The following is a 23,453-nucleotide window of genomic DNA, read 5'->3' on the forward strand; positions in this document are numbered from 1 at the left end:
TCCCCAATGATGCAACAGGGCTGGGCTGTACAGACAGGTGCACTCTAGGAATTAAACCTGGCTTTAATGGACTTCCTCACCTTTACCCTATTACTCCCAGCCTCTCCACAGTCACCCTTAAGCTGGATTTCAAGAAACTGCTCCAGCAAGCCTAGGAGGACTACTACCCTATCACTACTACCTAGGGAGGGAAGCTGAGGCTCATGCTAACCTATCCCCATTGGCACTTCCTTGCAGCTACTGGGATGGAGACAGCCTGGACTTTCAGCCGGGCTCCCCACCACCCTATCTTCTGGGCCCCTTCCCTGCTTCCCTTGATGTTCAGGGGTCTTGGGAGCACCCCATGGTCCAGGAGGCCGGGGAGGGCATCCGGTCTGAGCAGAGGTTCGAGGATTCAGTTATTGTGAAAACTATGAAACCCCATGCCAAGCTCAAGGGCTCTAGAAAGTTTTTGCACCACCAGGGTGAACTGAAGCTCTTAGAGAAATACCCTCCAAGCCACCACAAGTTTGACTGGCTCCAAGATGCAGATGAGCAGGGGCCACTGAAGGATGCAGGGTTACACCTGGACCTCCCTGCCCAGCCACTGACTGTCACTTCCTTCAGGAAGGTAATTGTGCCAGTGGATGACACTCCCAAGACACTGGACATGGAGGTTATGGGTACCAGAGAGGACCTAGAGGACTTTGCGGGACTGGCCCAGCCTTCTGAGTGGGGACTCCACACATCAGCCTCAGAAGTGGCCACACAGACCTGGACAGTGAATTCTGAAGCATCTGTGGAGCGACTGCAGCCCTTACTGTCCCCAGTCCAGACAGAGCCATACTTGTGTGAACTGTTGCAGGAAGTCGCTGATGGGGTGGACAGCCATGAGGAGGAGGAGGAGGAAGAACCGGCTGTGTTTCCATGCATTGAGTGCAGCATCTACTTCAAGCACAAGGAACACCTCCTAGAACACATGAGCCAGCACCGCCGAGCACCAGGCCAGGAGCCCCCAGCTGAGCTGGCTCCGCTGGCCTGTAGTGAGTGTGGCTGGGCTTTCACTGAGCCTACTGCCCTGGAGCAGCACTGGCAGCTGCACCAGGCTTCCCGGGAGAAGATTATCGAAGAAATCCAAAAGCTTAAGCGATTTCCAGGTGATGAGGGCCGTGAAGCACGGCTGCAGTGCCCCAAGTGTGTCTTTGGCACCAATTCCTCTAGAGCCTTCGTGCAGCATGCCAAACTACATATCCGTGAGATACTGCCCAGCAGGCAGGCCAAGGAACCTTTCAGGGGTGGCAACCCAGTCATAGATGCTAACACCTTTGTCTATCCCTCCTATGGAGACTCCTCAGGCCTCAATACCTGCATCTGCTGTGGCTTCACGGCACCTAGCAAGAGTCTGCTCAGGGAGCACATAAGGCTAGTGCATGCCCATGCCCAGTGGGGGGAGCATGGCGAGTCCTTTGAGGAGAACCTCACTAGCCAGCCAGGTACTAGCCAGGATGCCTACGTCCACTTCCCTGACACTGCCACCATGGACTATTTTGGCAAATCTGAGCCTCTCTTGGCCTCTATGTGGCAGGAGAACCCTGCTGGATATGACCCGGGCCTAGCCTTTGGCCCAGACCATCAGCAGCCAGGCATGAGAGATTTCCCACTGTTAAACTCAGGCCAGCAGCCTTTTGGAAAGCTGGCCTTTCCTTCCCCTATGGCATCTGCTTCCTATTCCATTCAGCTCAATAGAAACAAAAGCACTGTCCAGCTGCAGAGAATGGAAGACAAGAGTCGCCCTTGGAGTGAAGAGGAGGAAGAAGATGAAGATGTAGTGCTAACTTCTGAAATGGATTTTACTTCTGAAAATGGGGCCTTTCCACCCTCATCCATCTCTAGCCTCATCCCTCAGCCAGCCCTAGAGTTGAAGCAGACTTTCCAAGATGTTCTGCAGGCAGTTGAGGCCTCACAGGATCAGCAGCAGCAGCTCCAAGGAATGGTGCCCATTGTTCTGGTGGCGAAGCTCAGGTCACAAGTCATGGCTGCGGCCAGCCGGGCATCCCCAAAGCTGCCACCTGAGGAACTGGGCCTGGGAAACACCCACCCCCTGGACTTCCTGCTCCTAGATACACCTTTGGGTGGATCACTGGGTCTGGACACACTTCTAGAAGGGGATACGGCGATGGCTCTTAAGCATGAGGAACGGAAATGCCCCTACTGTCCTGATCGTTTCCACAATGGCATCGGGCTGGCCAACCATGTCCGAGGCCACCTGAACCGCGTGGGTGTCAGCTACAATGTTCGGCATTTTATCTCTGCAGAGGAGGTGAAGGCCATTGAACGCAGGTTTTCCTTCCAGAAGAAAAAGAAAAAAGGTAGGGCATCGGCCTTGCTTTGAGAATCTATCTCCCTCTCCCCTTGCCTGGGAGACACAGAGCTGGAGAGCAGACTTAGCCACCCCCACTGTGAATCCTGCTTTAGCATCCTGTAGGGTGAAATTGGGGGCCTCCCCTCTTGAGAGACCTGGGAGCCATGGGTAGTGTTGTCACCAAATGTTGGTGGATGTGCAGGGATGCCCCAGTGCCCTAATCACAATGACAGCTTGAGGAAGGCATTATATATTCCACAGGCAGATAATTCCATATGATGTGTTCATGCAGTAAATGTTCTTTAAACTGGGTCCTCTCTGTTCTGGAGCGAGCCAGACAACAGTTCTGATTTGTTAGAACTCATGGCCCACACCAAATAAAAGGACTCTTGGTGGGCTTCAGAGCGTGGGGCCCCTGTGCAGCATGAAGATTTCAAGGAAAAAAAGGTTCTGATTCCAGAGGGCTGCCTCTAGGGAAAGCACACTGGGTGGTCCACTTGGGGAAGGTGCTAGTTTGGTGTTTGAGTGAATGAGAGCGCACACACACACACACACACACACACACACGAGAGAGAGAGAGAGAGAGAGAGAGAGAGAGAGAGAGAGAGAGAGAGAGAAAGAGAGATGCTGAAGTGTCGGGTGAGTGGTAGACAGATGTGGGCATCCCATCCTCTCCTTGTCCGTTTCTTCATACAGCCTACAATTAATGTATAAATACTGGAGCGATGCCAAGCAGAGGTAGACACAGAGAGAGTATCTATCCAGTACTCTCATATTGCAAATTCAGAGAAGCCTCTTCTAGAAAGGGGTCCCTAATGCTGCTTGATGTGCAAACAGAGGTCTTGGAAGTGAGGTTTCTTGGAGTGTCTGGTTTGGGGAGGGTGCACACGCTGAGAGTTTCGGGTCAAGCAGAAGCATCAACAACAGAAGGGAAGGCAGGCGTTCCAGGGTGATCTGTAGAAGCGGGGAAGTTGTGGGAAGGAGGTTGAGTTGGAATGGAGAGTGGCTCCCCTCACCACTACTCCATCTCAAGAAGGCTGTATCTTTTTTCTGCAGTGGCTAACTTCGACCCGGGCACCTTTAGCCTGATGCGATGTGACTTCTGTGGGGCTGGTTTTGATACTCGAGCTGGCCTTTCCAGTCATGCCCGGGCCCATCTGCGTGACTTTGGCATCACCAACTGGGAGCTTACCATCTCGCCCATCAACATCCTGCAGGAGTTGCTAGCCACCTCAGCAGCTGAGTTACCCCCCAGTCCCCTGGGCCGTGAGCCACCTGGAAGCTTTCTGACTTCACGACGGCCACGTTTACCTCTGACCATGCCCTTCCCACCCACCTGGGCTGAGGACCCTGGGCCAATCTACGGAGATGGTAAGGGGAGGGAACAGGCCAGACTGGAGCCCTTCCCCTTCTCCAGGGCTTCAGAGGGATGGATGGGTGAGTTGGAGGGTGTCCACTCTGCTTTCTCGGAAGCATTTCATCTGTCTGTAATTCTAGCACTCAGGTAAGACGCTCAGGGCCAGCCTGAACCGCATAGCAAACTCCAGGCCTGAGCTAGGCTAAACAGTCAGACCTTATTTTTTTTTTTTAAGAAAAAAAGCATATTGACAAATTTTATCACCACTATATTGCCACATAAGGGTAATTTCTGTTTTATTCAAGGACTTGTTCATGGCCTTTTCTGAATTCGATTTCTCAGTAAGTTCTTTCTAGAAGCAATGGCATTTTACAAGCACAAAGCCATTGAAGTCCTCACAGCTACCCTATGAAAGTGGGTGTTTTCATCATATCCATTTTACAGAGGAGGAATCTGAGGCACAGAGAACTTAATTTACCTGCCCCAAATTGCATAGTTAGAGGGAGCTAAGCTTTGCAATCCAAGTAGTTGGGCAGCAAATTCTTTGTTCTGGGAAAATCTCCTATGTTGAGTACTACATCCAATAGAACTTTGTCAGATGTCAGAAATAGTCTGTGCTGGCTGGAGGATCACCATGGGCTACATGTAGCCACTGGGCACTTAAAATATGACTGGTCCATTAGTGATCTTACTGTAGTGGGTAGTACAGAGCTAGAATCCAGACTCTAGCTGGGGATGTGGTTCAATGGTAGAGGGGTAGCATGGGCAAAGCCCTAGTCTGGTTCAGTCTCTAGACTCAGACAGTTCTGTCCAGCCACTCTGACAAACCCTTCCCATACTCAAGCAATTGCATGTACTAAGGCTTCAACCTTTGTCATCTCAGATATGCCAAAAAAAAAAAAGCTGGTAGGGCAAAGGATTATTTTATTTTGCTTTGATGTTCTGGGCATGGAACCCTGGGCCTCATGCATGTTAGGCAAATGTCCTCACCACTAAGCTATGCTCCTAGCCCTAGGATCATTGAGTATTTATCTCAAAGAAACTGTGAATTGTTTGCTTTGTTCCAGTCACATACAGGCAGAGCTGGACTTCTGAGCTTCTTGTTTGGTGGTGTCTTGAAATCTAGAATTGGTGTTTGGTGTTAAGTTACAGGATGGACACAGCAGAATTAGAGGAAAAGTGAAGGACCTGTCTTGCAAAACTTGACATTCTGAGAGCTTTTAAAAGACAAAGAACTCAGCTGAACATGGTGGTACACACCTTTAATTCCAGCACTCTGGAGACAGAGACAGGTGCATCTTTGAGTTCAAGGCCAACCTGGTGTATGTAATGAGTTCTAGGATAGCCAAGGCTACATGAGGAGACCCTGTCTCAAGAAATAAAAGTTAGAGTCAGAGAACTGAGCTGTGAAGTGTAGTTGAGTAAAATTCAAACTCCTTGGCTCTGAGGAGTGAAACACATCTAAACTGGCAGAAGTAATGTAGGGTACAGGGACTGTCTCTCTTCCACGGTTCCTCTACCTACAGAATTAATGTAGGGTACAGGGACTGGCTTTCTTCCACGGTTCCTCTACCTACAGAATTAATGTAGGGTACAGGGACTGGCTTTCTTCCACGGTTCCTCTACCTACAGAATTAATGTAGGGTACAGGGACTGGCTTTCTTCCTCGGTCCCTCTACCTACAGAATTAATGTAGGGTACAGGGACTGGCTTTCTTCCACGGTCCCTCTACCTACAGAATTAATGTAGGGTACAGGGACTGGCTTTCTTCCTCGGTTCCTCTACCTACAGTTGCCAGGCTCCTGCCTAGATGTGTATTTTAGACTTGGCCAGATCCACCATCCCATCTGTAAGCCATGTAAAGACACTTGAGAATTTTCAAAGGACAGGGTGGGGATGTCAAAAGTCCATCTCTTGCTGGGCAGTGGTGGTGCACGCCTTTAATCCCAGCACTCAGGAGGCAGAGACAGGTTTCTGTGAGTTCGAGGCCAGCCTGATCTACAGAGCGAGTTCCAGGACAGGCTCCAAAGATACAGAGAAACCCTGTCTTGAAAAAAAAAAAAAAAGTTCATCTCTTCATTGAACAAGAAGGAAATGGAGGCACAACAGATAGGTTGGTGACTAACTGAAGCCATATCTCAGAGAAAGGCAGAGGAATGGGACATGGGGCTTTTTGCCTTTGGTAAAGATTGCTGGTGATTCAGCTTTTCCACCTGATTTGGTTTGTAATGTCTTAGGGATGACTGGAAGGTAGAGCCAGCTCTAAGGATGTCTATATCTGTAGAAAGCAATCTATGGGAGCTCCAGCTCTGACCCCTTTTTCTGTTTTCCCAGCACGGTCCTGCATATCATGCTCACATTTCTTCTCTGGCACCTGAGCCAGACATTCCCAAGGATGAGACCAAGTACCTAACAGCCAAATTCACTTATGACCAAAATATTTTCATGAAAAAAAAAATTAGTGTGTCACCTCCCAGAGGGAGCTGGCCCAAACTCTAGGGTGTGAGGAAGTGGAGTCGGCTTTGCTTTGGCTTTATTTAAGGGGAGGAGAGAGTTATGGCCTGTTTAGGGAACACATGAAGATGGGGGGATAAGGAGTAGCTGAAATTATCTCAACTTTGCAAAGTAAGGATGTTCCAAATCAGGCTCAGGTTGGGGTAGTGGCCCTGCGTGGCAGTTCCTTTAGTAGGTTCTTCCCCTTTTGCCAAGTAAGCCAGAAGGGGAGGGTACCAGGTTGGAGGCGGGGCAGCGGTCAGATTCTGGTTCCACCCATCTGTCAAGGAACAGCTGGACGCTGCAGTTTGAAGTTGGGGCGGGAGAGTGTGGGGTGCTAGAATCGTAGGTAAGGAGGGACTGAGTTTCTTGGATGGCGGGACTGCTCTATCCAAGATCAGCTATAGATACCAGGGTGACGTGGGGGATGGGGAGGATCACCGTGGTCAAGGATCTATTGTCTTTCAGAGTTGTTCTAGAAGGCTTGCCTTGAGTAAGAAAAAAGAAAGCGACAGGGTCTCAAGGCAGGTCCTAGCTCTGCTGTCAGGGTTCTAATTCTGAAGGCTAATATTGAGGTGAATGTGTGTGACTGGAGTGTTCCCTTTCTAGCCGTAGGGATGTGCGGATCACGGTCTAGGGCGGCTTGCTGGAGGCGTCTGGAAGCTTGACCTGTGTGCGTGAGCCCTAGCGCTCCAGGCAGCTCCCTAGAGCTTCCAAGTCAGCTCCTCAGCGCCCAGAGCATTTCGCTCGAGGCGCTCGACGCTCTTCAGGTTGCCCTGGGTGCGCCCGGAGGGGCGGAGCAGAGCACGCTCGGCGGTAGCCGCGCACGGCGCTCCGCTGCTCTCGCCTGGGGCGGCCGCCCCGCGTGCGCCGGAGCCAAGATGGCCGCCTCCACCGCCCAGTGCCGAGTGACAAAAGCGGAGAGCAAGGCGGCGGCGGGGCCGCGCGCGGGGGCTGCCCGGGAGCGCGCGACCACGGGGGCGCCCTCGCCAAGTCCCCCGAGTCCAGGCCCGGTGGTTCTCCCGGCGCCGCCGCCCCCGCCCCCGCCTCCGCCGCCACCTCCGCCTTCGCGGGACGGGCCCAAGGCCGAGCCGGAGCAGGGTCCCGGGCCCGCGCCCGCGCCCGCGCCGGGTAAGAGTTGGCGGAGGGGAGGGATTCGGGAGGGGAAAGTCGGCGTCCCACCCGCGTGTGCCGCCGCCTCCCGCACACCCGCCGTCCGGTCTCTGTGGCACCCCTCCCCCCCCAGGCGCTCGGGCCCTGGGCCTCCCTCAGCCTCCTGGAGGGTCCCAGGCTTCGGAAGCACTCTGCCGCTGCTCCTCGGGACGCTCGCCGGCTCTGACAGAAGTCCCCTGCCTCTTTTGGAGTCTCAGAAGCTCCCAGTTGTCACGGTTCCGATCCCCTCAGTGTGGAAAACCACCTTTGGCCCTGCCCCATCTGACAGACGCGCCCACTTCTACCTGGAGACTTTGACAAAGTACTCGGTGTCATGATCTCGGTAGCCCCCTGGCCTATCTTCTTGCCTCTGTGGGACTCAGACTGAGCAGGGAGCGACCTTCCTAACCCCCTGCCCTATTGCATTCTACTGGTCGTCTCCGAAGCCCATCTGACACACACACTTCTTCATCCTCAGCTCTTGTTCAGAATTCGACTTCATCTCCTCCCGGTATCTCCCATCCGTACCCCTTTTAATGGAAACTTAGACTAAGAAAACCACCCTTGAGTCCTTCTCCGCGTACCTCTTACCTGAGAAGGCGTCCTCCCTGGAAGCCTAAGAAAGTTTGTGCAAACTTGTGTCATCATCACTCTAGCTGTCCCCGAGTTGCCCAGGCTCCAGATTCTTCCTTTGTCCCATTTACAGTTCTACTGCTGGGACTAGCTTTTGTATTTGAAGCTCCAGCTCCCTTGGCTGGTGGAGGTTCCCCCCTCCCTGTGTGTCCTTAGCTTCTTGCTTTTTCTGCCTTGCCTCTCTGGCCTCCAACTCTGGTCTTTGTCTCTTTTGACTGTTTTTACCCTTCACCCCCTTATAAGTTCTACCCAGAGAGGCATTCTCTCTTAAGATGACCTCAGATAGGAGTCTCAGCTGAAATGTGTTCTCAGACCAGTCAGCCTTCTGCTGGACTGAAGCTACTGTTTGTCTCCTGTCGTTGAACAATCTCAGTGTCTCTGCTTTGTGCTGCGGTGGGGGTTTATGGGTACAGCCTCAGCTCTCATGGAATAAATGGCTTCCAGGAGTGAGAGCAGATGCCAAGGATGAGGAAGAAGTACTTTCAGTTCTTTCAGCCCCATTCTTGGGATGGACAGCCTGACTATTGATTGGCCTGAGCCTGTCTCCTCCACCCCACAGGCCTTTGTTCTGAGGAAAACACAATGGTGGCCATGGACTTGGGGTCTCCCTTACTCCCAAAGAAGAGCTTGCCTGTCTCTGGGACCCTGGAGCAGGTGGCCAGTCGGCTGAGCAGCAAAGTGGCTGCAGAGGTTCCTCATGGCAGCAAACAGGAGCTGCCAGACCTCAAGGGTGAGTGGCCCAAGCAACAAGGCATGTTTGCTGACCAGCATAGTCATGCTCACAGAAGCACTTTCTGGCCTGGCCAACTACCATGGGTCCCCAGGTTGGCACTCATCTTCCTTCCGGCATTATATAAGGCACCAAGGAGATAGACACCCAGCTGTCTTCTACATTGAGTTTCTATAGCTTTGGCCATATGGCCCTCGGCTACTACCTTACTGGGTGAAGAAGGGGCATCCAGGGAAGCAGTGGGCAAGGTGGATAAGAGATCAAATTCAAACCCACATCACTAGCCAACCTTGTTAGTTTTGAGCTTTCATATGATACCTATTTGTTTTTCTGTAGACTACAAGGTTGTTGAGAGTAATGATAAGCATCTTACTAGTTCCTACGTGTGTTAAGATGAGCAAAACCAAACTCTCCTTTGCATCATTGAAGTTGGGCAAGGAGGCCAAGAAGCAGATGGGGAGTGGGCAGGGCCATGGCTGGGACCTCTGACTTAGCATTTGAAGTATGCATTGAGTTACAGTGAGTAGGTTGGATATTAGCTCCATGTGTGATGTATGTGTGTGAATGCATGCATTTGTGTAAGTATGCTACCAGGGCATTCTGGTATGTTGCAGGTCTGAAAGACATCCCCACTGGCTAGGCAACAGAGGGTCCAGCCTCCTGTTGTGCGCCCTTGGACACAACTCTTCCCTTCTCTGAGCCTCAGTTTCCTTACTTCCAAACAAGAAATATTAACCCCCACCAAATTAGAATTGTTACGACCAAAGAGATTTGACAGAAGCAGAACACTTCTTTTGAACTTAGATAAGGGGAGGAGAATGGGTCAGTATACCTGCAAGACCTCATGGCCTTTCATCCTGGCCTCCATCTCACCCTCCAGCCCAGAGCCTGACCACCTGTGAGGTCTGCGGTGCCTGCTTTGAGACACGAAAGGGCCTGTCCAGCCATGCACGTTCACATCTGCGGCAGCTGGGGGTCGCAGAGTCAGAAAGCAGTGGTGCTCCCATCGACCTTCTCTACGAGCTGGTGAAGCAGAAGGGCCTGTCTGATGCTCCCCTGGGGCTGCCCCCTAGCCTGACCAAGAAGTCCAACTCACCAAAGGAGTTGGTTGCTGGGGCTGCCAGGCCTGGCCTGCTCACCCTGGCCAAACCTATGGATGCCCCTCCTGTCAACAAAGCCATCAAGTCACCTCCTAGCTTCTCAGCCAAGGGCTTGGCCCACCCATCCAGCTCTCCACTCCTCAAGAAGGCCCCACTCACTCTGGCAGGATCTCCTACACCCAAGAATCCTGAAGACAAGAGCCCCCAGCTATCCCTGAGTCCCCGGCCGACCTCCCCAAAGACACAATGGCCCCAGTCTGAGGATGAGGGGCCTCTGAATCTCAGTGAGTCTGGGTACTGGGAGCTGAGGGGGGTGCTGGGTATTACATGGTCCTTGGATGAGGAGGACCCAGGGTAGGAACTGAGGCTTGCATCTTCCAGATCGTGGGTCATCCAGGTCAGTACTGATTGAGGCACTCATTGGGTCCCCTATTGGGCTGTCCTGAGATGATGATTTTTTTTTCCCATTCTGCCAATCTTCCCCTGGAGGCCTACTACAGGTCTAAGCCTGCTAGGGTCCTACTTGCTACTTGAGAGGCGCTCTTGTCCACCTTCTTTGGCCTGATGTGGGGTGGAAAAGGTAACCAGGGTACCTGTGGACCTGGCTTTCCTAGTGGGAGTCTGGGATATTTTGAATCATACAGGTAGATAGGTAGTAATCTCTACCAGAAAGGAAGTCCTTACACTGCCCTCTTTTTTTTCATGTCTCCTGGTCATGTGTGCCGAGGCTTCTCCCTGTTGGTGCACACAGATAGAGACCCTCCGCTTTGGCTGCCTTGCACTTGGCAAGTTGGGTTTGGGAAAAAACCCTCCAAGTTCAGCAGTCAGGTTTTGAGGTGTCCATTGTACTTTCCCATATGTGGCAGGTATTAGAGCCTAGTGACACCTGTGTTTTCTGGCAGCCGCTTGCATTGGATCTGCTGTGGTTTTAGGAGTAGGTGTGCTCGGTAGTCTGGTGGTGCCTCCTACTCTTCACCTCTGTCTTCTTCCATAGTTCCCCTATCAGAGTTCCAAGGGAGCATCAAGATTTATCACAGAACTATATCCTTAAGCTCCTCTACCTTCATTTGGTGCCAATGAGCTAGGCAGGGAACAGCTGCTCTGCTACCTGAAACCTGTAAAAAAAGAAACAAAAACATGTCTGCAGCATAAAACTTGGACCCCTAACCACCCGGGCAGCTGAAAAGCACACCAGACCCTCCTGCCTTCAACCCCTAGGGCCGACCAAGGAGGCGGCCGTGAACCCCCCCTGTGTTTTGTCTCCGCAGCTTTAGATAGTGACGGGGGCAGAGAGCTGGACTGCCAGCTGTGTGGTGCCTGGTTTGAGACCCGCAAGGGCCTGTCCAGCCACGCCCGTGCCCACCTGCGCCACCTGGGCGTCAGCGACCCGGATGCCAAGGGATCCCCCATAGACGTGCTCCACGGGCTCATCAGGAGGGACGGCTTCCAGATCCGCCTCCCACCCGGGCGGGGAGCTCTGGCCCAGCTGGGGCATCCTCCTTCTGCCTCCACGGCCCTCTCCTTGCTCCCTCCCCCACCGCCGGCCAAGAAGGCCAAGCTGAAGGCCTCGGGTATGGCCATCCCCTGGGGGAAGCAGGATCTCTCGGCCGCCGGCATTTTCTGGGCCTCTGATGTGGAGCCATCTCCTCTCAACCTCTGTAGGTTCTCGCTTCAGCTGCCCTTCCTCCCTGTGGGCCCTGGAGCCCCTCCCTGGGGGGTCATGGCCCCCTCCCTACTCCCTCCCTGTTGTCGTAGGGAGTAGACAGGGGCCCTTGGCAGTGGGCCCGCTCAACCCAGAGATTTTCTTGGCAGTGGGCTGCTGGTACCTCTCTCTTGGTCTTAGCCTCTATCACCATGACCCTGCCTGAGAACGAAGGCCAAGGGGAAGGTCCCACCTTTTGGTGTGGAAGGTGCCCTGGGTCTGGAAAGCATATGGCACCTAGGTTGGCTGTGTCCTGTCTCCTGCCCTGTCCTTGTTGGGACCCACAAAGCTATGGAGTATTGGTACTGCCCTCTGCCAGGACAAAGGTCCTATTAGCCTCTGGTGCCTCTCCCTCCCCTACCTTGCCTCTACCCAGTGTTTGACCCCACCCACCAGCTCCCTCACTTGCACCTGCCTTCCACTACTACCCTAGCTTATGGATACATTGCTGCCCATACCTAGCTGGCCAGGATACTCCTGCAGGTAACTATCCTGATGGTGCCCACAATTTTAACTGTCCCTTTTCTTCCTGCTACAGCTTCAGGTCCAGAGCCAACAAGAGACATCCGTTGCGAGTTCTGTGGTGAGTTCTTTGAGAACCGAAAGGGCCTTTCCAGCCACGCGCGCTCCCACCTCCGCCAGATGGGTGTGACTGAGTGGTATGTGAATGGCTCACCCATTGACACTCTGCGGGAGATCCTGAAGAGACGGACCCAATCCAGGCCAGGTGGACACCTCCACCCACCAGGGCCTAGCCCAAAAGCCCTAGCCAAGGTGGTGGGTAGCGGAGGCCCTGGCAGCTCACTAGAAGCCCGCAGTCCCTCAGATCTTCACATTTCACCCCTGGCCAAGAAGTTGCCACCGCCACCGGGCAGTCCCCTGGGCCACTCACCAACTGCTTCTCCTCCTCCCACGGCCCGGAAGATGTTCTCAGGCCTTGCTACTCCTTCCTTGCCCAAGAAACTGAAACCTGAACAAATGAGAGTGGAGATCAAGCGGGAGATGTTGCCAGGGGCCCTGCATGGGGAGCCACACCCTTCTGAGGGTCCCTGGGGCACGCCTCGAGAAGATATGGCACCTTTGAACCTGTGTAAGTGTGACCGACCCTGTGTAGGGCAGGTAGACCGATTGGCTGGATCCCCTCCCTATACCCCCTTAGGAGTATTTATAGATCACAGGACTGGAATGAAGATACTAAAGTCCAGAGGAATAGAACTTGCTGCCGTTTGTTATTCTTGCAGAAGAGGCAGAATCATGTAATTAATGTCCTCCTTAGCCAACTGGTAGTGGCCTCCAACTAGATTCCTAGGGAGAATAGTTGCAAAGATTCATTAGTAATACCTGCCACTGGCTGGAATAAAGGGATGGCATTCAGTGTTTGAACTGTGTCTGATATTCCTGGCTATTTGGTACTTGGCATTTGGAATCACAGTCAAGATCTCTATATCACAATAATGTGGTAGTGATTTGGGCAAGTTTCCTCATTTGGAAGATGGAGATCAGTATAATCCTCTGCCTTGTATCTATATAGTTGAGAATTAAGCACGATAAAGCACTTATCATGGTGCCTGGTTGCAAAAAGGTCCTTGTATATCATAATTGCTATCATGTCACTGTTACTTGTTTCCCTGGCACTCTGTCACAATATTTTATTCTTCTTGGGTTCATTATAAGCAGACAGGTGTGACTGAGGCATCATCTTAGAGCACATATGCCAGCTCCCTGCCACGTGCTCTGAACCCTTCTGATTTTAGACCCTGCCACCTACATTGGGAGATGGGGTTTTCATCTCCATCTTGCAGAGAAGGAAACAGGCTCAGAGAGAGGAAGTAGCTTGCCCAGCCTCACTCAGGGAGACCTGTGAAGCCAGCTAAAATTTGAGGTAATAAGACAGATAGGAGGGCTGGATATATGAAGTGCCTCTGGTGGCCCAGATGACATAGGAGTTCAGTGGAGTCTGGAGGGAGGGGCTGGCACTGTCTTGGGCTTTGAGCTTAGAGGCTTCCTGCCCATAGCCACTGCCTCCTTCTCTTTCCCCCACCATGGACCCCTTGCAGCATCCAGGGCAGAGCCAGTACGTGACATCCGTTGCGAGTTCTGTGGTGAGTTCTTCGAGAACCGCAAGGGCCTTTCCAGCCACGCTCGCTCCCACCTGCGCCAGATGGGTGTGACTGAGTGGTCTGTCAATGGCTCACCCATTGACACTCTGCGGGAGATCCTGAAGAAGAAGTCCAAGCTGTGCCTCATCAAGAAAGAGCCTCCAGCTGGAGACCTGGCTCCTGCTCTGGCTGAGGATGGCTCCCCGACAGCAGCTCCTGGGGCTATGCATTCCCCACTGCCTCTGTCACCCCTGGCTAGCCGGCCTGGAAAACCAGGAGCTGGGCCTGCCCAGGTTCCCCGGGAGCTCAGCCTGTCGCCCATCACGGGAGCTAAGCCTTCTACCACCAGCTTCCTGGGCCCAGTGGCAACCAAACGGCCCCTACAGGAGGACCGCTTCCTCCCAGCAGAGGTCAAGGCCAAGACCTACATCCAGACTGAACTGCCCTTCAAGGCAAAGACTCTCCATGAGAAGACCTCCCACTCCTGTAAGCAGTGGGTGGTAGGGTCTTGGGCTGGCATTTGTTAGGGAAAGCAGGGCCCCTGAGGCAAGGTCCCTGTGGGAGGTGGGATTTGCTCCTGACTTGCTTAGGCCACCTGGGTATGCCTACAGTCTTAGAACAAGCAACCTCCTCTGTCTGTAGCCACCGAGGCCTGCTGTGAGCTCTGTGGCCTTTACTTTGAAAACCGCAAAGCCCTAGCCAGCCATGCGAGGGCACACCTTCGGCAGTTCGGTGTGACAGAGTGGTGTGTCAACGGCTCTCCCATCGAGACGCTGAGTGAGTGGATCAAACACCGGCCCCAGAAAGCGGGTGCCTACCGAAGCTACATCCAGGGTGGCCGCCCCTTTACCAAGAAGTTCCGCAGTGCTGGCCATGGCCGTGACAGTGACAAACGGCCACCCCTGGGGCTGGCACCTGGGGGCCTGTCCCTGATTGGCCGAAGTGCTGGGGGGGAACCGGGGCCTGAGGCTGGCAGGGCAGCTGACAGTGGTGAACGGCCTCTGGCAACCAGCCCACCCGGGACCGTGAAGTCAGAGGAACACCAACGGCAAAATATCAACAGTGAGTACTGGTGGAGAAGGGATGGGAGGGCAGTAGGCACCTTCTAGGGCTCACCCAACCACTACATCTCAGTTGCTTAATCCCCTTCCCTTATCAGTATGCCATTCTACCTGTACGTATGGTGTCCAGTCTCGAATCCCCAAAACCTCTGTCTCCTTATGCTCACTGAAAGCAGGAGTGTCTCCAGGGCCCTAACCTTCCTGTTCATCAAGTATCTCTGTCTCTGCTTTAGAATTTGAACGTAGACAAGCCCGCCCACCAGATGCCTCTGCAGCTCGGGGTGGTGAGGATGCCAATGACCTGCAACAGAAGCTGGAAGAGGTGCGGCAACCCCCACCCCGGGTCCGGCCAGTCCCCTCCCTGGTGCCTCGCCCCCCCCAGACATCACTGGTCAAGTTTGTGGGCAACATCTATACCCTCAAGTGCAGGTATGCAGTTCTGGGCCTTGGCTCTCTGAAGCCTGGAAATGTGACAGTCTCTGTTAGGTTGGGAGGTGGGGGTCCCATGGGCTATTTTGGGGTATTGCAGCCCAGGTTAAGGGCTCTCACTCACAGTAGAACTTACCACCCTTATACACTGAGCTTTGTAGCCAGCCAGACCTGGGTTCAGTCCTAACTCACTTCACAGCTTGGTGACCTCAGGCAAGAGCTTACCTGCTCTCTGCCTCCATTTTTCCACCTTTAAAAAGAGTTCAGCTTGATGTAGTGATACACACCTTTAATTCCAGGACTCAGGAAGCTCAAGGCAGGCAAAACTTTGAGTTAAGGTCAGTTTGGTCTACTAGGGAGTTCCAGAACCACTAGGGCTATGAGGTAAAACCCTTTCTTTAACAAAAATACAGACACCAGCAAATAGGGACTTTTGAGACCTGAAGTAATCCAACTCAGTCTATATAATACAGGCCAAATCAAAAGTAGCATCCAAACTGAGAGTGATGATTCAGGCCTATCAGCCTAGCACTTGGGAGGCTAAGACAAGAAGATTGTTACCAGTGTAAATCCAGCTGGAATACATAGTTTGGGGCCAGCATGAGCTACAAAGGTAGAGATCATGTCTCCCAAAAAAGACAAAGGATAAAGATTTAATTTCAGCCCAACTCTCTGAAGCCACAGAGCTCAAGCTCCTATGTTCATTGGAGACCTAGCTTAAGGCTACCATAAGGGGAGGAAGCATGGTTCTTGTGAGAGTTAGACTTTGTTTCCCTGTGCCCACCACCATCTCAGAGCATACACCTCAGGTGGCATGCTCTTGGAGAATCCTCTGCTTGCCTGCCATTAAAGACTTCATGCCCAGCAGACTCTGCCAGTACTTCACAATAGAAGAGGTAACTGTCCATTAGGAGACACTGCTTCCCTTGAGTCCTGGTCTTGACATATCTACACTGAGCAGTGGTAAATATGCCTAAGCCCTTGGATTGGACTACACTTCTGCCTGTCTTTGAAGCATTGGCCACTTCCTTTCTCTTTTTTTTCAGGTTCTGTGAAGTGGAATTCCAGGGCCCACTCTCCATCCAGGAAGAGTGGGTGCGGCATTTACAGCGGCACATCCTGGAGATGAACTTCTCCAAAGCAGACCCTCTGCCTGAGGAGCCCCAGGCCCCACAGGCACAGACAGCAGCTGTAGAGGCGCCCTAACATACATGCATTCCAGATCCCCTCTTGTGCCACCTGTCTCTGTGTCCTTTCCCATTTCCCTCTTTCTTTTCCGTTTCCAAAGGAGCAAGCCAGAACCTCAAACCGGCGCCCTTTGGGGGCCGGGCACACTACATCCTGGGCGCCGGGAGCCAGCTAGTCACCTTCCCTCAGCCTGAGGACTCTGGGGCCACAAGGGTACCCTCTTTGAGCCTACCTGGTTGGTCCAGCAGGGGCAGTAGCCAGACCTTTGGTGGTGGCCAATCTGGTTACAGGGGAGAACAGCACTTCCCTGTGTCTAGCAACCAGGCAGGGCTATGTCTGCCATCCGTGGCCATTTGCAAAGACCCCAAAGACCCCTGTTCTCTTTTGCCCCCATGAATATCTATTCTCACTCATGTACAGGCAACCATAACACACACGCGCACCTCGTGAGACCTGGGATCTGCCCTAGCCCCCACAGTTCCCAAGTCAAACAACCACATCATGCCACGGTGCTTGCTCAGGGGAATCCACGCTCCCTCTGCTAACCTACTAGGGCTTGGGAGCCCCCACTGAGCCCACAATGCCACGGAAATTATTGTTGGCTGCCCCCCCAAAAGGGACTTTCCTAGCTTGTAAGAGTTCAGAGCTGACAGCTGCCTCCTGCCATGTCAGAGCCTCAGGGGCTCCAGGGCTGGGAGGGTAGAGTGAGGGGTGGGACTCTCTTCTCCCACCCCTGCCACCCTCCCCCTTTTCACTGTTGCTTTCTATGTATAGCTCCCTAGATCTTTCACTTTTTTAAAAAAAATGCATTTTGTGTAGAGAATAAGGAATGTGGATCTTTTTATTTTCCAATCCTGGGCCAGCTAGATGCCGGGAGCTAATTGACCTTTTAACCTTTTTCAGTGGCCATCTTTTGGTTATCAATGTACCTAGAAATATGTAAATTAGATTAAATTTCTCTTCTGGAAACACCCCAGGGCAGGCAGCCACTGTGTGTTTTTCTGTCAAGTGGACAGGCTAGCATTGGCTAATAGTGGGGCTGGGGATCAGGGTTATGCCTGGCCAGAGTCCCTGGGTTTCCCTGCTGGCCACCGAATTGACCAGACACTACTGGGGATAAATTCAAGTTCTCTGCTGTTGGCCCATGGTACTGTGGGTGGTGAGGGGCTCTGGTTACCTGGGAAAGTGGCTCCCCTGAGTGGGAGGAACCAGGGCTCTGGTTGGCTGGTCTGGGAAGGGAGCCAAGACAAAAGGGCTAGTTGGCTTTAACCAGCAGCAATAACATCTTCTGGCACTGGTGCTATTACCAGGGAAGGAACTCCTTGAGGGTGTTGGGTAGAAGCACACATCTGCTGGCGCTTTGGGTGGGAATGAGATTGCAGAGTTGGCACTCTTCTGTCTTTAAGATAGGACTTTAAATGCAGTGCTGGGGATCCTATCCCAGGTCTTGAACATATTACACAAGTTATGCCACTTGTGTTACCTCCCTAGATCCAAGGTAAACGTCAAGAAGAGACATATGAACCCAAATAACAAGGGGAAAGCAGCTTTGTTTTTGTTTTAATAATTTATTTGGTTTTTCAAGGCATGGTTTGTGTAGCCCTGGCTGACCTGAAACTAGTTCTATAGACTAGGCTGGCTTTGACTTGGAGATCCGAATACTGAGATTAAAGACATGTGCCACCACTACCTGGCCTTATTTAAACTTCTAAAATTTTTCTTTCTTTTCTTTCTTCCTTTCTTTTTTGGTTTTGTTTGTTTTTTTGTTTTTCGAGACAGCCGTGGATGTCCTGGAACTTACTTTGTAATCTAGGCTGGCATACCCTGCCTCCTGAGAGACTAAAGGCCTGCGCCATCAGGCCTGGCTTCTTGATCATCTAATATTCATTGAATATTTCTGAGGTGATAAGATTCTGTTGGCTCCTACTTTTTTATCCCGTGTGTCTTTTTCAGTTCATCATTTTCACTAACTAGCCAAGTGAGAATGATGTCATGGGGTGTGGACAGTAGTAAGCCCCTACCCAACCTTTTTTTCCCCCAGCCTTTCCTACTGTGCCTCTGCTAGGGGAGGAGGGTTTAACAGGCTGCTGTGTCAGCCTTGCAGGGGTGGTGTACTTGACCCAGGTGTGTTCTTTTATTTGGTGGCTGGTCTCCTCATCCACTGTCATTGGTCATATACAAGACTGGGAAAAGTGGGATTTCTTATGGTAAGAACTGACCCAAATATGTTTCTTTAGTACTTGCGGGAGTGTAAAGGTGGGGTGGTTAAGACAGGGTTTCTCTATGTAGCTCTGGCTGTCCTGGAACTCTATCTACCAGGCTGGCCTTCAACTCAGTGATCTGCCTGCTTCTGCCTCCTGAGTGCTGGGATTAAAGGCATATGCCACTACCACCTGGCTAAAATCAATTTTTTAAATATAAAAGCGATAGAGTGGATTTTGAAAGATCCAATGACAGTAACATGGGAAGGCCTTCCAACCCACTATGACACTGATGGCTGTCTTTGTGCATAGTTAAAATGGAAAGGTTTTCTCTTCTTTCTTTTCTTTTCCAGGACAGGGTTTCTCTGTGTAATAGCCCTAACTTTCCTGGAACTAGCTCTTGTAGAACAGTCTAGCCTTGAACTCCTAAGAGATCCACCTGCTTCTGCCTCCCAAATGATAGGATTAAAGGTGCACCACCACCACGCAGCAGAAAGGTTTTCTTTATCCATTACAGTACACTGATAGAGTTGTCTTTCTGCAAGGTTCACCTACCATTCTTACAACGGGGACCTTTTTCTAAAACTCACAAATATAACAAATCTCTGCTTAAATGACTCTGTAGTCTTAAAAGAAGCAGCCGTTAGCCTTTGAATGGCTTGAGCTCAACCCACGAGGACATCAGAAATTAAAACCCTGGGTGGCATGATGGCTATGACAAATGCCACAAAGTCAACTACGGGATTTAGAGGAGATATCATGGGGCCTTACTTTATTTGGATGCCAGTGAGTGGTACCCCAAAGTAGTAATAGCACATAAAGCAGACCTCTACTGCATGTTCTGAGTTCACATGTAGAGTGTACTGCAAGTGGCTTTCTTCCATCGGGCAACAAGGTCTGCAAAAGTAAGTTTGGAGAGGGAGTGTTATCCAGATATATCCTCGATCAATGGTAAAAATAAGCTCTTGTTAATCATAGCAACTGTACTTCTCTACCTCCATTCCCCATCTAAATTTCGGATAAGCACATTTTTTGGCTATCCTATCAACTGTATTTCAGCATGTTTCTTTGAAGGATCTGGACTTTCAAAGAATGCTATTAGTACTACCCCTAAAGAAACTGGTAACAAGGACTGAGAGATGGCTCAGTGGCAAAGAGGACCTGGGTTTGGTTCCCAGGATACCCAGCACCCTCTTCTGACCAGCTCAAGCATTAGGCATGCATGTAGTTGCATGACATTCAAGTGAAACATACATAAACCTAAAAAAAAACAGCACCCTACTTCAGAATTTCCCCAAATCCAAAAGGGTTCATAATCATAGAAGCAGTTTCCCAAATGTTAAGTTTTATTTACAGTGCCCTCCCCTGCAAGGAATTATGAGAAGTCTCATGGTGACTTTGAACACAGCCAGGCATGGCACTTAGAACAAGGCTGGTGGTTACTAGGCTGTGTTTTTTGTTTTATGGAACTGAGCCCAGGCTCTCATGTGAAGTATTTGTAATAATACATGATGCATCTAAATAATATTGCATACATAACAAATACCATACACAAACTTTTATCTGAACAATTTTTTGAGACAAAGGTGATCCTGGCTAGCCATAAATTTGCTATGTAAACTAAGCTGTACTTGCACTCACAGAGATCTGCTTTCCTCTGAGTGCTCAAGTTAAAAAAAATGTGTTACCAAGCCCAAATATTAATTTTTGAAACAAGGTATTATACCCACAGTGTTCCTCCAGGCTCAGTCTCCCAAGTGCTGAGATTACAGGTGTGAGCCACTATGACCAGGTTTTGTCTTTTAAAATGCATCTTTTATTCTGGGGTGTTGGGGAATCTCACACAGGTCTTCCATACATGCTAGCATAAAGTGCTCTACCACCAAGCTACATCCTTAACCCTTACAAATTCTTAATTGTTAATGTAATGCTTAATGAGAAAATACTTCGTGAAACTGGCCCCAGCTCTTTTTCACCTCTGTGAAACAGGGTTTTAATGTAACCTGGGGTGCCTTAGAACTCATAACATAATTTGACCTCAAACTCGAGAGCATTCTCTGCCTCAGCCCCCTGTGTTTTGGAATTACAAACCACCTACTACACGTGACCAGGTTCATTTATTTAAACATTATGTAATTTTTGTCAGGACCTTGTTTGGCAGTTAGATCTTAATTTTCTCATTTCAGCGTGGCTTTACCATTCTCGTTTTGGAACTGAAGGCCAAATGAATACATGAACGGATTGCGCTAGCATTTCAGTGGCGGGAGTCCAGCGAACACGCACCCGCCGCCCACCACGCGTGGGTTCGGGCCGCTGGGTTGCACGTAGCCCCTCCCCTCCGAACTCTACCTGTCCGTCGGCTCCGCTTGGCCTATCAGCTCAGGCTTTGATCAATAGGAGGCGGGGTCGGGGAGGGGCCATCAGGGGTTGGCAGTGTCTCCAACCACTGTTGCGAAGAGGTGTAAAAATAGACAGCTCAGCAGCCCAGTGGACGTGAAGTCCGAGGCTGACACGAGCCAGTGAGATCAGGGGGCGGGGCCGGGCGTGTGTGGAAGGGGCCCCCAGAGATTGTTGTGGCGTCAGATGCGCAGAGTAGCGGTGTCGGTGCACGGCTTGGGTGTTCGCTGTCGCCATGAGCTACACAGGTAGGCCCAGCAGAGTGAAGGGGGCGCTCCGGACCGGAGAGGGACTAGGACGGGCCGAGTCACGCCTCAGTCGCCCACGCCTGCCGTGGTGTCGCGGTCACTGCCCTCTCCGGTCACAAAATGGCGCCTCAGGCCCTTCGCTTCGGGGTCGCATCCCTCAAGCCCCGGCTGCCGTGACCTCAGCAGGGCATCCCGGTCTCCCGGATGCTCGAAGCCATGCTTGTCTTCTTTGACTGTAGGCCCCGAGCCCCGGCGTTAGGTCCCAGCTTCCATCGCCTACGTCCCTGGCTAGTGCCCCCACGGACCTCCAGGTCCTAAGACATAGCTTCTCAGACCTGAGCTTTTGAGATCAGTCCGTTGTCTCGGCTGCTATCGCCATTGCCTCCCACGCACCGTTTCGGTGCTAAATGTCGCGGATCCTTACCCAACGCCACTCCCCTCTTCATCTGGTCCAAAGCTGGGAGAAGCGCCAGGCCCCAGGGGGATGGATGATCAGTAAATAGAAGGATCTGAGTTATGCAGGGAGCTTTAGGGACCGAGCGTGAACCTTGGCGAGGAATGACTATTTTCCACATCAATTCCTTCAACTCACCGAGAAAGTGATGAGTAGGTACTGGGAATACTGACCGAAAATTTCTTAAGCAGCTTATCGGGGAGGGCAGACGTTAGGCTCATAAATGAGTGCACGCTGTATTCCTGGGCCCTGGGTATCCTGAAGGGATTCAGAGTTTCGAGGCCTCCGGGAAGAGGTGAGGTTTAAGAAGACATGTAAGCAGAATAAGAACAGCTGGCCCAACAACGTCCTGGACTGGAACCGCCTACCTCCTTAGATCTTGCTAGGGAGATGAGTGGTATCAGAGCAAAGAAGAAGGTGGGTGATGTGCAGGATGAGGAGGTGTGGAATATGCTTAAGTGACTGTCAGTCATTCCTGGGCAAGTTGCCAAGGCTGCCTGGGTATGCCTTGGCAGTGACCCATGAAACTTATCAGTCAGCACCTTAAAGCCGTAGACAGCGCCTCACTTCGCTGGAGGTATTTCAGGCTTGAAATGTGGTTGCTGGGTAACCCACATTCTGCTAGGAATATTCAAGGCTTTGAATGAACCTAAGCAACGGGCTTTTGTATAGTCCCCTTATGCTAGTCCTTGGTTAAGAGCTCACCAAGAACCTTGGGTTTTCTAACAACCATCCCCTAGGCCGGTGGTTCTCAATCAGGGTGAATCTGCCTGCCTCCCACCTCCCAGGGGGACATTTGACAATGTCTACAGTCCTATTCCGTTGTCTCATCTTAGCGTGTGGAGGGGGCTGGTATGCAGTGCTACTGACATCTAGTGGATAAAGGGTAGGGCTGCTTGCTGTTCTGTGTCCTGAAGTGCCTACTGTGGCTTCCACCACTTTTTTTTTATACTAAGCAGCTGAGGTTCTGTAGGAGCATTGGGCGGTTTTGCAGCGATATTGGAAAGGAAAATCATTAAGTAGAACTAATGCTTAATGTCTCTAGAATTAAGATGTAATTCTCTTCACCAGGTCTGTCCAAGACTTGAAAATAGTTCTGCATTTAGAAGCAGGGCTATTGAAGAACAAGAGGATGAATGATTGTATCTTATGGGATAGCTTGATAATGGAGCATTTGTTTTTACAGATGAGAAAACCAAATTAGTTCACTAATGGTGAAGTTTGAATTTCAACTTCAGATCTTGTAGGCTGTAATCCTGGGTTTTGTGGGCACTGAAGTAGCCAAGCTAATGAGATAATGGTTAGTTTCCCTTTCCTCTGGCTAAACTAAAAAGCCAGCTGTAACTTTATACTATGGTTCTTTCCCTTTAAAGACGCTAACCAGGAAGCTGGTCTTTGTGTCTTAGAATCCCAGCACCTGAGAGTTAGAAATGTAAGTTCAAGACTGGCCTGGGTGACATTAGCTGTCTCAAAAAACAAAAACCCAAAAAAGGTTACTAAATTCAAAGACGTTTTAAGACACTTTTGTTAAGAGCCTTACATTATAGCTTGGACTGACTTCCCATCTTAAAATGAGCCCAGGCTGGCCTTGAACTCACAACAGTCGTCCTGCCTCATCTTCTTTTGTATTGAATTAAGTCACTTTAATGGAATTTAGAGGCTAAGTCCTGGAAGCTTTGAAGCGTATGCCACTGTTATTATGTGTATACCTATACTTGGGTATGTGCACATGTGTGTGGATGTCAGGTCCTCTGGAGTTGGAGTTACAGGTGGTAGGGAGCCAATATGCTGGTCCTGGGAACCAAGCTCAGCTCTCTGCAAGAGCAGTGCATTCAACTTTGGAACCCATCTCTAGTATGAAATGGGAA

At 51.2% G+C, this 23,453-nt stretch overlaps 2 protein-coding genes across 32 annotated transcripts in view; both read left to right on the forward strand.

Moving 5' to 3' along the window:
* Wiz (WIZ zinc finger) overlaps nucleotides 1–17,261 on the forward strand; it is a 28,075-nt gene extending 10,814 nt beyond the window's left edge. For 5 of the 28 annotated variants that reach the window (XM_075984236.1, XM_075984241.1, XM_075984237.1 and 2 more), the window contains 10 exons: nucleotides 238–2,348; nucleotides 3,398–3,712; nucleotides 8,536–8,706; nucleotides 9,587–10,090; nucleotides 11,075–11,464; nucleotides 12,047–12,598; nucleotides 13,566–14,093; nucleotides 14,250–14,669; nucleotides 14,902–15,097; nucleotides 16,144–17,261. In XM_075984236.1, coding sequence (XP_075840351.1) covers nucleotides 238–2,348; nucleotides 3,398–3,712; nucleotides 8,536–8,706; nucleotides 9,587–10,090; nucleotides 11,075–11,464; nucleotides 12,047–12,598; nucleotides 13,566–14,093; nucleotides 14,250–14,669; nucleotides 14,902–15,097; nucleotides 16,144–16,303 — 5,347 coding nt within the window. In that variant the 3' untranslated portion in view covers nucleotides 16,304–17,261. The other 23 variants (XM_075984251.1, XM_075984248.1, XM_075984249.1 and 20 more) reach the window with 13 other exon arrangements.
* Nucleotides 17,262–20,949: 3,688 nt separating this feature from the next.
* Nucleotides 20,950–23,453, forward strand: part of Akap8l (A-kinase anchoring protein 8 like) — a 35,736-nt gene continuing 33,232 nt past the window's right edge. For 2 of the 4 annotated variants that reach the window (XM_075984269.1, XM_075984268.1), the window contains exon 1: nucleotides 20,950–21,131. In XM_075984269.1, the coding sequence (XP_075840384.1) occupies nucleotides 21,119–21,131 (13 nt within the window). In that variant the 5' untranslated portion in view covers nucleotides 20,950–21,118. The remainder of the gene's footprint in view (nucleotides 21,132–23,453) is intronic. The other 2 variants (XM_075984272.1, XM_075984270.1) reach the window with 1 other exon arrangement.

Source organism: Microtus pennsylvanicus, chromosome 8 (assembly GCF_037038515.1).
Source record: "Microtus pennsylvanicus isolate mMicPen1 chromosome 8, mMicPen1.hap1, whole genome shotgun sequence".
Lineage (NCBI taxonomy): Eukaryota > Metazoa > Chordata > Mammalia > Rodentia > Cricetidae > Microtus > Microtus pennsylvanicus.